The 12,378-nt window shown below is 35.5% G+C and overlaps 1 protein-coding gene across 1 annotated transcript in view; it reads left to right on the top strand.

Annotated features, from left to right (window-relative positions):
* ATRNL1 (attractin like 1) overlaps positions 1–12,378 on the top strand; it is a 688,151-nt gene that overhangs the window by 303,797 nt on the left and 371,976 nt on the right. Inside the window, exon 26 of the mRNA XM_036829651.1 lies at positions 8,511–8,589. Coding sequence (XP_036685546.1) covers positions 8,511–8,589 — 79 coding nt within the window. The remainder of the gene's footprint in view (positions 1–8,510; positions 8,590–12,378) is intronic.

Raw genomic sequence — 12,378 nt, 5'->3', positions numbered from 1 at the left:
GATATTAATTGTTATACTTTTCAGCAGCTATGAATAATGCTGCCGTGGACAAGATACATACTTGTATAGGTTTTGTGCAGACATAAGTTTTCACTTTAGGATAAATATCTGGAAGTGGGATTGCTGAATCATATAGCAAATGTATGTTTATCTTTATAATAACTGCCACTATTTTTCAGAGTGACTGTATCATTTTGCCTTGCCACCAGCAAAGTATGAGGGTTTCAGCTGTTCCACATCCTCAGTGCTTGGTCTTGTTGGTATTTTTTATTATAGCCGCTCAAATAGGTGTGTGGTGGTATCTTATCATGATTTTAATCTGCATTCCTCTAATGACTAATGACATTGAATATCTTTTCATGTGCTTATTAGCCATACTTTTATCTTCTTTGGTTAAGTGTCTTTGCAAATTTTTTGCCTATTTTTTATTGTTTGTTTTCTTATTCTTGGGTTTGAATATTCTTTATATATCTGGATGTAAATCTTCTGCCAGAAGTGTGATTTGATATAACTTTCTCCCAGTCTTTGACTTGTATTTTTATTCTTTTAACAGTGTCTTTTGTGGAGAAAAAAATGTTTTGATTTTGATAGAATCCAATGTATTTTTTTTTTCTTTTATAAGTTATGCTTTTGGTGTCATATAAGAACTCTTTGCTTATTCAAGGTCACATAGATTTCCTTCTAAGAGTTTTATACTTTTACATTGTACATTTAAGTCTATGATCCATTTCAGATATCTTTTGTTTATGAGTCTATGATCCATTTTAGTTATTGTTTATGATTGAGGTGTAGGTCAAGGTTCATTATTTTGCATATGGATATCCAGTTTTTACAGCCTTTGGAAAAGACTGGTCTTTCTCTTTTGAAATGCCTTTGCAGCTCTGTCAAAAATCCATTCACTGTCAGGCTTCCAGTTCCAGGAAACACTACATAAACATACATCTCTCTTTATGTCCCATGGGTCTCAACTATAAAACCTGGATGATATGCATGGGCAGCTATTTGGTAATTGTGAAAAGTAAGTATCATCAGGCAGATCAGGGAAGAACACCAGAATTCAGAGCACCCTGAAATATTTGGAAGTTAACCGTTTTTTCCTCCAGTATCCCCTGCCTTGAGCCTCAATGAAGAAAACATCCTGGAAAAATACTCTAGTTCTGACTTGTGCTGTGGAAAAGGAAGCCCTTAAAGCTCAGAGAGTAGGGGAGATCCACCCCCCAATTTTTCCTCTCTTTTAAAATATTTACTTACCCCCAATTCCAGACAGTCTTGAAGCAGGAACATTGGCTGCAGCAAAAATGGCCAGGAAGCTGCTAGAGCCAAATCTCCAAGGGTTGGGAATCTTCTACATAAGGCGGAACTATGGGTACAAGAGGGTCAATACAAATCCATTGCTTTTCCCTCTTCTCTGTCCTCCCAATGCAGAATGTGGCACAATCACAGAAGCGGGTAGTTTCTGGCCAGAGGGTGGAAAAGTGAAGCCCAGAGAACCAGAAAAAGTCTGGGAAATAACAGAGAGAGAAAAGCCATCCCATAAAGTTGAACTCCTGGGATCTTCCATGTGAGGTTCTTATCCTAATTAGCATACCAGAGAATTTGAGAAGTGGCTAATGGTTAGAACTCTGCCCAGGCCCCAGACTGAACCCACATGGCAGACTCAAATAACACTGAAAAAACTTTGGGTAGATTGTAAGCACAGCCTACAGATGTCTAAAGTAAAATATCTCTATAGAGAATATCGACATTTTCTATAAGATACAAATAAGACCTCAGTCCCTCTGTAAATTTGATACAGCAGAAAGGGCTGTGATGGAAGTCACCATTCTTCAGCTTGGTTAGCAAGTCAAGGACTGTCTGTCAATATTTATTTATAGCTTTAAGAAAAACTTTATCGGGTGTTGGATCTGTTAACCATCCATATGGAGAAAAGTAACATTTGACTCCTACCTCATACTAATCATAAAAATCAATACCAGGAGAAAAGGAAAAACATGAAGTATCATCTAGAAGGTAATATGGGAATTCTTCTTCACATCTTTAGAACTGGGAAAATTTCTTAAACAGACACACAAAGCACTTCAATAAAATTAGACTACAGTAAAACTAACAATTTTTGTCGTCAGAAGATGTCATTAACTTTGTGAAAAGTCAAGCCATGCAGTAGTATAAAATATTCACAACCTATATAAAGGATAAAGGCCTTATAGTCACAATATATAACTCATATAAATCAGTAAAAAGCAGTCTTAAAACTCAACTCCCCGCCCCCCAAATGGCAAGAGACTTGAATAAGCACTTCACAAAAAAGGATAAGTGGCTAACAAAATATAAAAATGTGCTCCATTTAATTTTTATCAGGGAATGCAAATTAAAACCACAATATAATACTATTTACTATTCACCCATTATAGTGACTAAAAAGAACAAGATAGGTGATATCAAATGTTGGAGTGGATGTGGAACTCTAGACACTTCTGGTGGTCTAGAAGTTGGTGCAACAACTTTGAAAAAAATTTGACTGTATTCTAAAGTTGAGCTTACCCATACTCTGTGATCCAACAATTCCATTCCATCAAAGGTCATGTTAAATATATTTATAACAGTGTGTTTTAAATAACCAAAACCTTGGAATAACCCAGATACCTAAAAATAATAGAATATGGGGCAATGAAAAGAACAAACTAATCCTAAAAGAACAATATGGATGGCATTCACTAACATAGTTTTGAACAAAAGAAGCTAGAAACAAAAGAATGAATATTTTAGGATTCCATTTGTATAAAGTTCAGAGATAGGCGGAAACACACTATGGTGTTAAAAATCATTATGCTAGTGACCTCTGATGAAGAGGGGATGGGCAAAGTACTATTTCTTTACTGGGGTGGTGGTTACATGGGTATATTTTCTTTGCGATAATTCATTGAGCTGTATACTTATGATTTCTGTATATGTGTTATGCATTAGTGCTTTAGGAAAGCTTTTTAGGAAGAGCATTTACTACTTTAAAAATATTAGGGGAATTTTGTAATTGAAACTTTTATCCTGACTACATGGTTTCAAAAGGTATGCTTTAAATAAAAGTTGAGTGTAGAAAAGAACACTGTATACATTGACCTTTATAATTTTTGGTGCAAGTTTGTGAGATTAAGGTTTTGTCCAGGTACATGATTTGTAACAGGAGTAGTTAACCAGGAAGGTCTTCCTTACTATATGTTGCTTGCCTTTTTAATACTTTGCCAAGGAGGCTTTAGAGCACTCTATTTTCTGTAAAATACTTCAAGAAAGGATTGAAGAGTTATCAAATGTGCTCTTTAGATTTGTAAATCTGTTACCGGTTTTGGGGGGGTTCATTTAGGTGTTTTTCTATGAATTTTACATAAATGATATCAGAAGTCGATTTTATGGATTCTTTCCCAGCCTTCATTTAACTCCTTCCACGTGGCTATGCAGTGAGGTTTCAGTTTGGAAGGAATTTATCCCTCACCAGCTTCATGGGTGGGCTAAAGCCAGTAAGTGCATACCCTTCAATTCGCCAAGTGATTGGCGAAGAGTGGGCATGTATAATGGTATGCGGTAGAAGTCTGGAACTGCGGCATTCGTTTTTGTATCTAAGAGAAAAACAAGCCTGAGAATAAAGCTGATGCACAACAGAGTGTATGGGTCAGAAAACAGAAAGAAATGTAGCCAGGGCCCTGACCAGAACAAACCTGGAAGTTATTCTTCCTTTTGACTTTGGGGAGTGTCTTAGTCTGCTCAGGCTTCCATAAACAACTAACACAGACTGAGTGACTTTAACAACAGAAAGTTTATAATCTCACAGTTTTGGAGACTGGGAAGTCTAAGATCTGAGTGCCAGCATGGTTGGCTTCTGGTGAGAGCTTTCTTCTTGGCCTATAGATGACCGCCTTCTTGGTGTGTGTTCACGTGGCCTTTTCTCAGTACAAGTGCTTGGGGGAGAGAGCACAAGCTCTCTGGTGTTTCTTCTTATGAGGACACTAATTCTTCTGGCTCAGGGCTCTACCATTACGACCTCATTTAACTTTAGTTACATCCAAAAGTTGCTATCTCTAAGTATAATCACATTGGGGTTTAGGGCTTCAACATACAACTTTTGGAGGAACATTTGTAGCATTCTGCCTCTAGCCCCCTAAATCATGTCCTTATTGCATGCAAAGTACATTTATTCCATCCCAGCAATCCCAAAAGGCTTAATTCATTCCAGAATCGACACTAAAGTCTAAAGTCTCATCTGAATATCATCTAAATCAGATATGGGTGAGATTTGGGGTCAAGTTAACCCAAGGCAAAATTCCTCTCTAGTTGTGAGCCTGTGAAACCAGGCAAATTATGTGATTCCAAAATACCACGGTGGTATAGGCATAGAATAGATATTCCCATTTCAAAAGGAAGAAAAGTAAAGGAAGAAAGGGGTGATGGGTCCCAAGGAAGGCTAATCCCATCAGAACTTAAAGATTTGAGAATAACCCTCCTTGGCTCAGTGCCCTACCTCCAGGTCCCCTGAGGTGGCAGTGTCACCCCATAGCTCTGTGGTGCGGCCCTGCCACGTTAGCTTGGCAAGGTGGCCCTGATGCTGTAGCACTGTGCTGCAGCCTTGGCGCCAAGGCTCTTGGCAGGGGTATCCTGGTCCTCTAAAACCCAAGAGGCTCCACCCTTTGAAACTGAGGAGGATCCATCCTTGCCCCCTGGGCCTGTGGTGGGAGTGGGAGCCCTAAAGGTCTCTGATTCCCTTCTGGGTCATTCTTCCCTTTTCTTAAAGGATAAACCCTGCTTCCAACTGAATAGCTCTATGTTCCCATCCCGTAGAATCCAAGAAGCCTGAAAACCTTCTTTCATTACATCTTGTTTTCTCTGTACCCTTTAGTTTAAACTCTCGGTGTCTCTGCTGGTATAATCCCATATCTCTTCCTATAATAGTATATTATTAGAAGAATATTTTCTTAAACTATTTATTGATTTTACCAATTTTTCATCAGCATGATCGCTCTTTACTTTTTATTACCAGCCTAATATGAATTAACATAGAAAGCATACAAACCCCTAAAGTGTATATCTCCTCTTCTCAAGGGGGTAAAATCGTGAAAACTGAAAAAGTTTATACTGGCTTCCTCTATCATTATGAAAGTGACACTCTTCACTTATGTCATGAAATTTAGATCAGAAAGAATTTAAGTTCCCTGTGGAGAAATTCAGCAAGTCTTCACTGTCCTAAACTGAATCTTGATCATGTAACTATTATGGGGGGAGGATATTGTGAATTACAAATTGTCAAATAAAAATACTTTTTGGTATTTAGGTTACGTTTAATTATTAAATATAAATGAATTTTGGTATGTGTACTATTGTCTACTACTGCAGACACTGTGAGAGAAACAGTTGACAAGATATGATGTCTGACTGAATGTAAGGGATGATAAAATTGAATGTGTTTTTACATTTTACCTGGAAAGTAATGGTGAGACAGGAAGTCAACAGGAAGGGGAGAACTTGCAATTTAAGACTTTTGTAACTTAGGCAATTTACGTAAACTCTCCATGACCTCAACTTTCTCATCTTTTAAATGAGTACATAACAGAATACACAGTATATCATGTGTGATTGTGGTAATGAAAGAATTAATGCATGTAAAACATGTAACACAGTGCTTGGTACATATTACTCAATAGATGTTAGTTACTTTTATTATGAATGTTACTCAAGAGTACAGTTTGGACATGGTAGATTTGAGGTGATATTTATCTCTCTTGTTAAAATTCTTAAGGTATTATGGTAAGACTTAAATTCAGATAAATGGATCCTTGGACTATATATGAAGTATCAATTCTCACTACTATATTTCAACAGTTGCATTGTTAACCTGGATATAACAAGGGAAGTGTAACTGCTATGGCAGTAATTCATACTAGAACAGGGTTTTGGCACTATTGGCAGGTTGGCTGGGAGAATCTTTGTTGTGGGGAGGAGGACTGACCTCTATATTGTACCATATTTACCAGCATCCCACTTGATGTCCACCAAGTGGTGACAACCAAAAATGTCTCCAGCCACTGCCAAATGTCCCTGGAGGGCAAAACTCTCCTGATTGAGAACCAGTGGACTAGAAGGAATCATGTAAGAGTCTTCAAATATATAAAGAAGTGTTAGAATATAGAAGAAGGAAATGGCTGAATCAGTGTAACCCAGAGGCAGAAGCAGCACTGATTAATAAAAGTTAGAAAGACAGCTTAACAGAAAATTTTCACAGTTTGAGCTAGCTAAAAATAAAATGCACCAACTTATGAGCCAGCAGAAGCTACTATGTGTATTTAATTAGGGACCGGATCACTATCAGAGTTGTGCTGGGAATTTCTTTCCTGGGAGGGAGTCTGAACTAAATGTCATCGATATCTTCTAATGATAAGATGCTCTCATTTTGGCAGGTTAAATGACTTATATTTGGAAATGATTCCAAATGAGGTCATGGTTGAAGCTATGAGAATAACTGAGCTCTTTTTCTGAGAGCAAGAATAGATAATAGCATGGTCTTGTGAATGAATTTTCACGAATGTCCATAATTTAAAACAAAGAGTCGGGAATGCATTCTACTCTCATTGACTCCATAGTGTGTCAAGAAGGATGAAGGAAGCCAAGAAAATAAAGTGTTCAGACGGGTTTTAAAGGATGGACGGTTGGTATTGTCAATTGAGAAGTAAAAGACAGTTGATAGAGAAAAGACTAGTTTATTTAATTTTTAGAAAGTCATGATGAGGAAGTACCCACTAAAATATTGCATAGTATATAAACATTAATTATTAATATTAACATTTTTATTAGTATACAAATTAGATACCAAATTATAAGACGTTAAATAAGACTAGGTTATGAGGAAATTGACATGGAAGTGGCTACATGGACCACTTGCTCAACAAACTAGAGGAAGTTACAGGGTTAATAAAATAGGGTTATTGTTTTTTATTTTTCAGGAGATGTGGGACTTGAGCACTTCTGAAAATTTAAATTTAGATGAAATAGAATGAGTTTATAAATACTAGAGGGAAAGATAATTATGTAAAAAGCAGAAAGGTACCTCAGTGGTTGATACTGGGGCATATGGAAAACAACTGTTATGACATAGTGTGCAAGCTCAGAGTTCAGAGTTCCCAACAGATGGGAAGGAAAGAGTCTGAGGCTTACGTGGCTCGTTTTGAATTTTGGCTCTACCACTTCAACTCCCTGTGTGACTATAAGCAATTTACTTTGAACTTCTCTGAGCATTGGATTCTTCTTTTCTAAAATAAGAATAATATATCCTATCTGGAAATGTCCTTATAAAACTAAACCCAGTCATCAGTGTGATGTATCTAGCACAGTATCTGGAATGTGTTCAGCACTCAGTGGATGGGTGCTAGAATTATCAATGTCATTGTCAGCATCATTGAAAGATAGTCTAAGATTTCTTTAAGTGAGGCAAGGAGAAAAAATATATTAAGGATTTGACAAGAGTAGAAAGTGTCAACATTTACACTGCTTATGAGTGAATCAATTGATGAGTACAAGGATTATCAGTTAAGGGTGAAGACCAGGTTTTCGGTAGTGGTCAGTGACCAGTGAATTCATAGTGGCACTGTCCTGCTCATTTCTGGGTCTTTTCATAGCATAATCTTTGACCACAGAGCAAAGGAAGGGAAAAGAAACAGTAATGCATGGTTGGGATTGGTTAACCAGATTCACATAAATCTGTTATTTTGAGATTTGTCAGTCTCAAGTTACTGCTAAAAAAGTATCCTCTGCTACATAGTCTATCGCATATGGTACCTAATACATATTGACCACATGTATATACGTTGTAATTGAATTATTTCTTAATTTAAACATTAGCATATACAAGGGATTCTCAGCTTCTGTAGAACTGACATTTTGGACAGAATAATTTGTCATTGGGGCCAGTCCTGTGCATTGCAGGATGTTTGGCAGCGTTGCTGGCTACACTCACTAGATGCAAGTTGCACTTCTCTCCCAGTGTGATAATCAGACATGTATCTAGACATAGTCAAGTGTCCCAGTGGGGGGATGGGGGGGAGGGCTAAATCACCTTCAGTTGAGAACTACAGGAATATTCTCAGACATAAGATAGTTGCTAATAAAGGTAAAATGAATAAATGTGTGATATTTAAATTTATGAAATTGCCAGGTTTTACGACTCAATAGCAATTCTAAAAAAATTTGTTGCTGTATAAAACCAACAGAATTATAAAGTTACATTCCTTCTGACGGAGAAAATCTGAAAGATAGACTATAATATATATTAAAGAATATAACTAATTTTTCTACCTGTGTACTTTGCTTTTACTTGAGAATGTTTTACAAACTTCTAATTTGTCTGTTTTGCTTGAATATTTGCCAAGGCAAAGTGATTATTTCTATATATTTTTAAATCCTCTACATATTCTTTTATCATTTCATGACACATTGCAAGTGTTTTAAGCAAAAATTATTTGTGTTTTATTTTCTAGTTGTTTTTTATCCTTATTACTGGTGGCCGCTGTGGTGTGGAAGATCAAGCAAACATGTTGGGCTTCTCGACGGAGAGAGGTAACAGTAATATTACTTAATCTTTTGTTTAAAGATTCAAGCAAACATATGGATCTGTATTCCTTAATTGACATCCTCCTTTCAAATAGAGATTTTCAAATCAGTTTCATTTATTAAGATTGAGCAAGTTGGGCTTCCCTGGTGGCGCAGTGGTTGAGAATCTGCCTGCCAATGCAGGGGACACGGGTTCAAGCCCTGGTCTGGGAAGATCCCACATGCCACAGAGCGGCTAGGTCCGTGAGCCACGACTAACTGAACCTGCGCGTCTGGAGCCTGTGCTCCGCAACAAGAGAGGCCGTGATAGTGAGAGGCCCGCGCACCGCGATGAAGAGTGCCCCGCCACTCGCTGCAGCTAGAGAAAGCCCTCACACGACCCAACACAGCTAAAAATTTGCCACTGTCATTTTAAATCAGTATCTGTAGAAGCATTGGTTAGTTGCAGACTTTTTAAAAAATAGTGTTAGAATTTATAGTGGATACCAATATGAATTTTGTTGATTAAATAACCTGCAATCTCTTTAATTTAGGTAGTTATACTATAAAAATATTATTTTTATACCTTACAATTTAAAAGAATATTCTGAACAATAAATATTAATTTTTGGTTTGTATCTTGTAGAATTCTTTTTTTTGGTAATCAGATCTTTTTCATGGGTATCTGATAATCCAAGTATGTTTGAATTACACCTCAATTTGATACATTTCTATATCAGAATTAATCATGTGTGTCCCTTATAATCTTAAAGTTGATAAAAACAGTAATACTCTTACAGAACAACAGCTGTTGATGTAAATGTATTATACAAATATAGTTTCCTAACTTTGTATGTATTAGTTAATTGAAAGGAACAAAGAAATATAATAATATGAGGATCCTAAATGTGCAGTAGATTTATTGTTCTATACCTCATATAATGAAAAAGCGTTTCTGTTTTTATTAATATTATTATATTCTATTACTTTTTATTTTTTATAAATTTATTTATTTATTTTTGGCTGCATTGGGTCTTTGCTGCTGCTCACGGGCTGTCTCTAGTTGCGGCGAGAGGGGGCTACTCTTCGTTGCGGTGCGCGGGCTTCAGTAGTTGTGGCTCGCGGGCTCTAGAGTGCAGGCTCAGTAGTTGTGGTACACGGGCTTAGTTGCTGTGCGACATGTGGGATCTTCCCGGACCAGGGCTCGAAAACGTGTCCTCTGCATTGGCAGACAGACTCTTAACCACTGCGCCACCAAGGAAGTCCGTCTATTACTATTAATATTAGTATTATTAGCATTCTATTTGCTGTTGCATTTCCCAGTATATTTTTATACGTTTAATTTTGTGAAACAATGTATAGCAGAGATATAATTTCTTACCTTCTTGTTTTCCACATATAAGAAGATTATATTTAAAAACAATCCAGAATATTCCAAATTATAGAATTAGTAAATGACATGAGTTCTTCTTATTCTCCTATTTTCAAACATCCAGTGCCTACCTATAATATATTTGCAAACTTGACACCACTCCCCTGCAAATAATTACTTACCCTAATTCTCTCCACCTCTCTGATTTTCTATACATGGGCAGTGCAACATCAGTGAGAATTTACTTGGTATGGTCCTATGATAAAATGTAATCCAATTTAAAAGGAATTTTAAAAATATTAATATATAAATATTTTGCAAAAAGTGGAATTCTGTGTGGAGATAAACAATCTTCTACACATGCTAGACAATCTGTTAAGGTAAAAGTATGGATTCAGGAAGGAAAAAACAAGTGGTAGTCAGGCAGTCTGAAAACTTTCCATAGTGGAATAGAGCAAGTGACTATTTATGCCTCTTATCATTAGAAAAGAAGTTAGGCTCAATCAGGGAGCCTGGGTTCTCACTTCATTATGACTAGCAATGTTTAAATATCTGATTTCTAAAGTTTATAAAATGTAACTGTATAAAGATAGAATTGTGAAAACATCGATGTACAACTCTGCCATTAACTAGGTGGGTAAGCAGTCTAATTGAATTCAGTTTCCTCTAAAGAGAGGCGTCATACTATATAACTTATTCTCAGCTGAGGTTCCTAGAGCTCTAGGAATGTTTATATGTAATGACTAAAGCTTAGAAACTATTAAATATTTGATAAAAATAATGGGAATTGTTCATTTAACTATGAAACTTTCACACTTTTCAAAATGACAAATTGCTTTCGGTTAATATATCACCTCAGTATAATATGTAGTTTATTGCATATTATCAGAAGCTCTGGCCAGCTGATATTACTTTAATTTTTAAAATACAAATATGAATTTATTTTTTGATTAGAAGTCAATATCTAAGTATGTGTTGCACATGTGAGAATGGAGGAAAAATAGGAAGGAAGGGAGAACTAGATTAGGGACCTCTGGGCCAGTTCTAATCTGTGGTTCTAAATGTTACTATGTCCTCTTGATAACCCTCAATTTAATGTCCTTCTTTCCAAGTCTTCCAGGTAATGAATCTTTGTTAAAGAATATAATAATATTTGTGTTTAATTTGCTACCTCTACCATAATACAAAATCTGTCCTCTTGAGAGGTCATGTCATGTTACAATATCATAGTTAAAAAATATTATGGGGAATTTTATCATTTTTAATTTTATTAAATCTTTTAAATACAAATTTCTAAATGTCTTAGAAGCCATTCATATGTTGATGCCCAAAGTAATGATGATATTATTTTGATGACTACCAGGCATCTATTTAGCTAATAATTTTTATATTATTAAAAGATTGTCATTTTGGTTTTAGAGACCCAATGACTTTTAACTACACCGTTGTAGCTAATATGATAATCCCATTTATAGACTTTATGTAAATGGGGTAAAAATGTGTTTTTATCTCTCTTTATTCAGTTTTAACTATTAGATTAACACTAATATTCCCCAAAGGAAAATACCTCAATATTTTTTCTTTATATGGAGATGTTACCTTCTCCACAGCATTAAGACATCAATTATTGTAAACCTCAGAGGACCCCTATGAGTAGTAGAATGACAGTTTATCTTTAACAGTAAATGAAGGTTATTTAAAGGATTCTTCCTTCTTGGTATTTCTGTAATTTTGTTATAGGAATTGTATTACTTGCTTTTCTAAATATAGGGACTGTTTTAAAATGAAAATAATCTTTAGACATTTTTTAAATATATTGTGTTAATTAAACCAGACATATTGCTTTTTTGTTTTTAACTATTCAAAGGTTTGGGTCTCATAAACACACACGTACATTTTTTGTGTTATAATTTTAATATCAGAAGCCCATTAATAATGTTATGCCTTTGAATAATACCCCTTGAATTCAGGGGCTCTTAAAAACACAAAAATGAAACTATAAATGACCTTAATTTTAATGTTACCTCTTCATATGGGAGCTCGAAACTCATTTCTGTGATAACCCTATTAAAAATATGAAAGTTTCGTGTGCATGTGTGTGGAGGGGATGCTGTGCTAATTAATGGAAACAATAAGTGGACATTGATCGGTGGAAATATTATAAAATATAAGAAGGATGAGTTTATTTTTATAGCTTAGGCTTGTTACAGAGGTCTTGAAAACCTTGAGATTCAATGGCACCTTGAATTTTAGATAAATAGTCATTACATTACAAAAACATTTGTTAGGGCCAGGTATATGTTAAAAGGAGACTTTTTAAATAACATCATCATACTTAATAATTTTCATGTTTAAACTAAAATATGAGTTTTTAATAGGTATTAAAGGCACAAACCCATTAAAATTTTATAATTACTCCTTGCAATAAAGGTATTAATCTTATA

This window comes from Balaenoptera musculus, chromosome 16 (genome assembly GCF_009873245.2).
Source record: "Balaenoptera musculus isolate JJ_BM4_2016_0621 chromosome 16, mBalMus1.pri.v3, whole genome shotgun sequence".
Lineage (NCBI taxonomy): Eukaryota > Metazoa > Chordata > Mammalia > Artiodactyla > Balaenopteridae > Balaenoptera > Balaenoptera musculus.
This window is presented reverse-complemented; position numbering and strand designations above follow the sequence as displayed.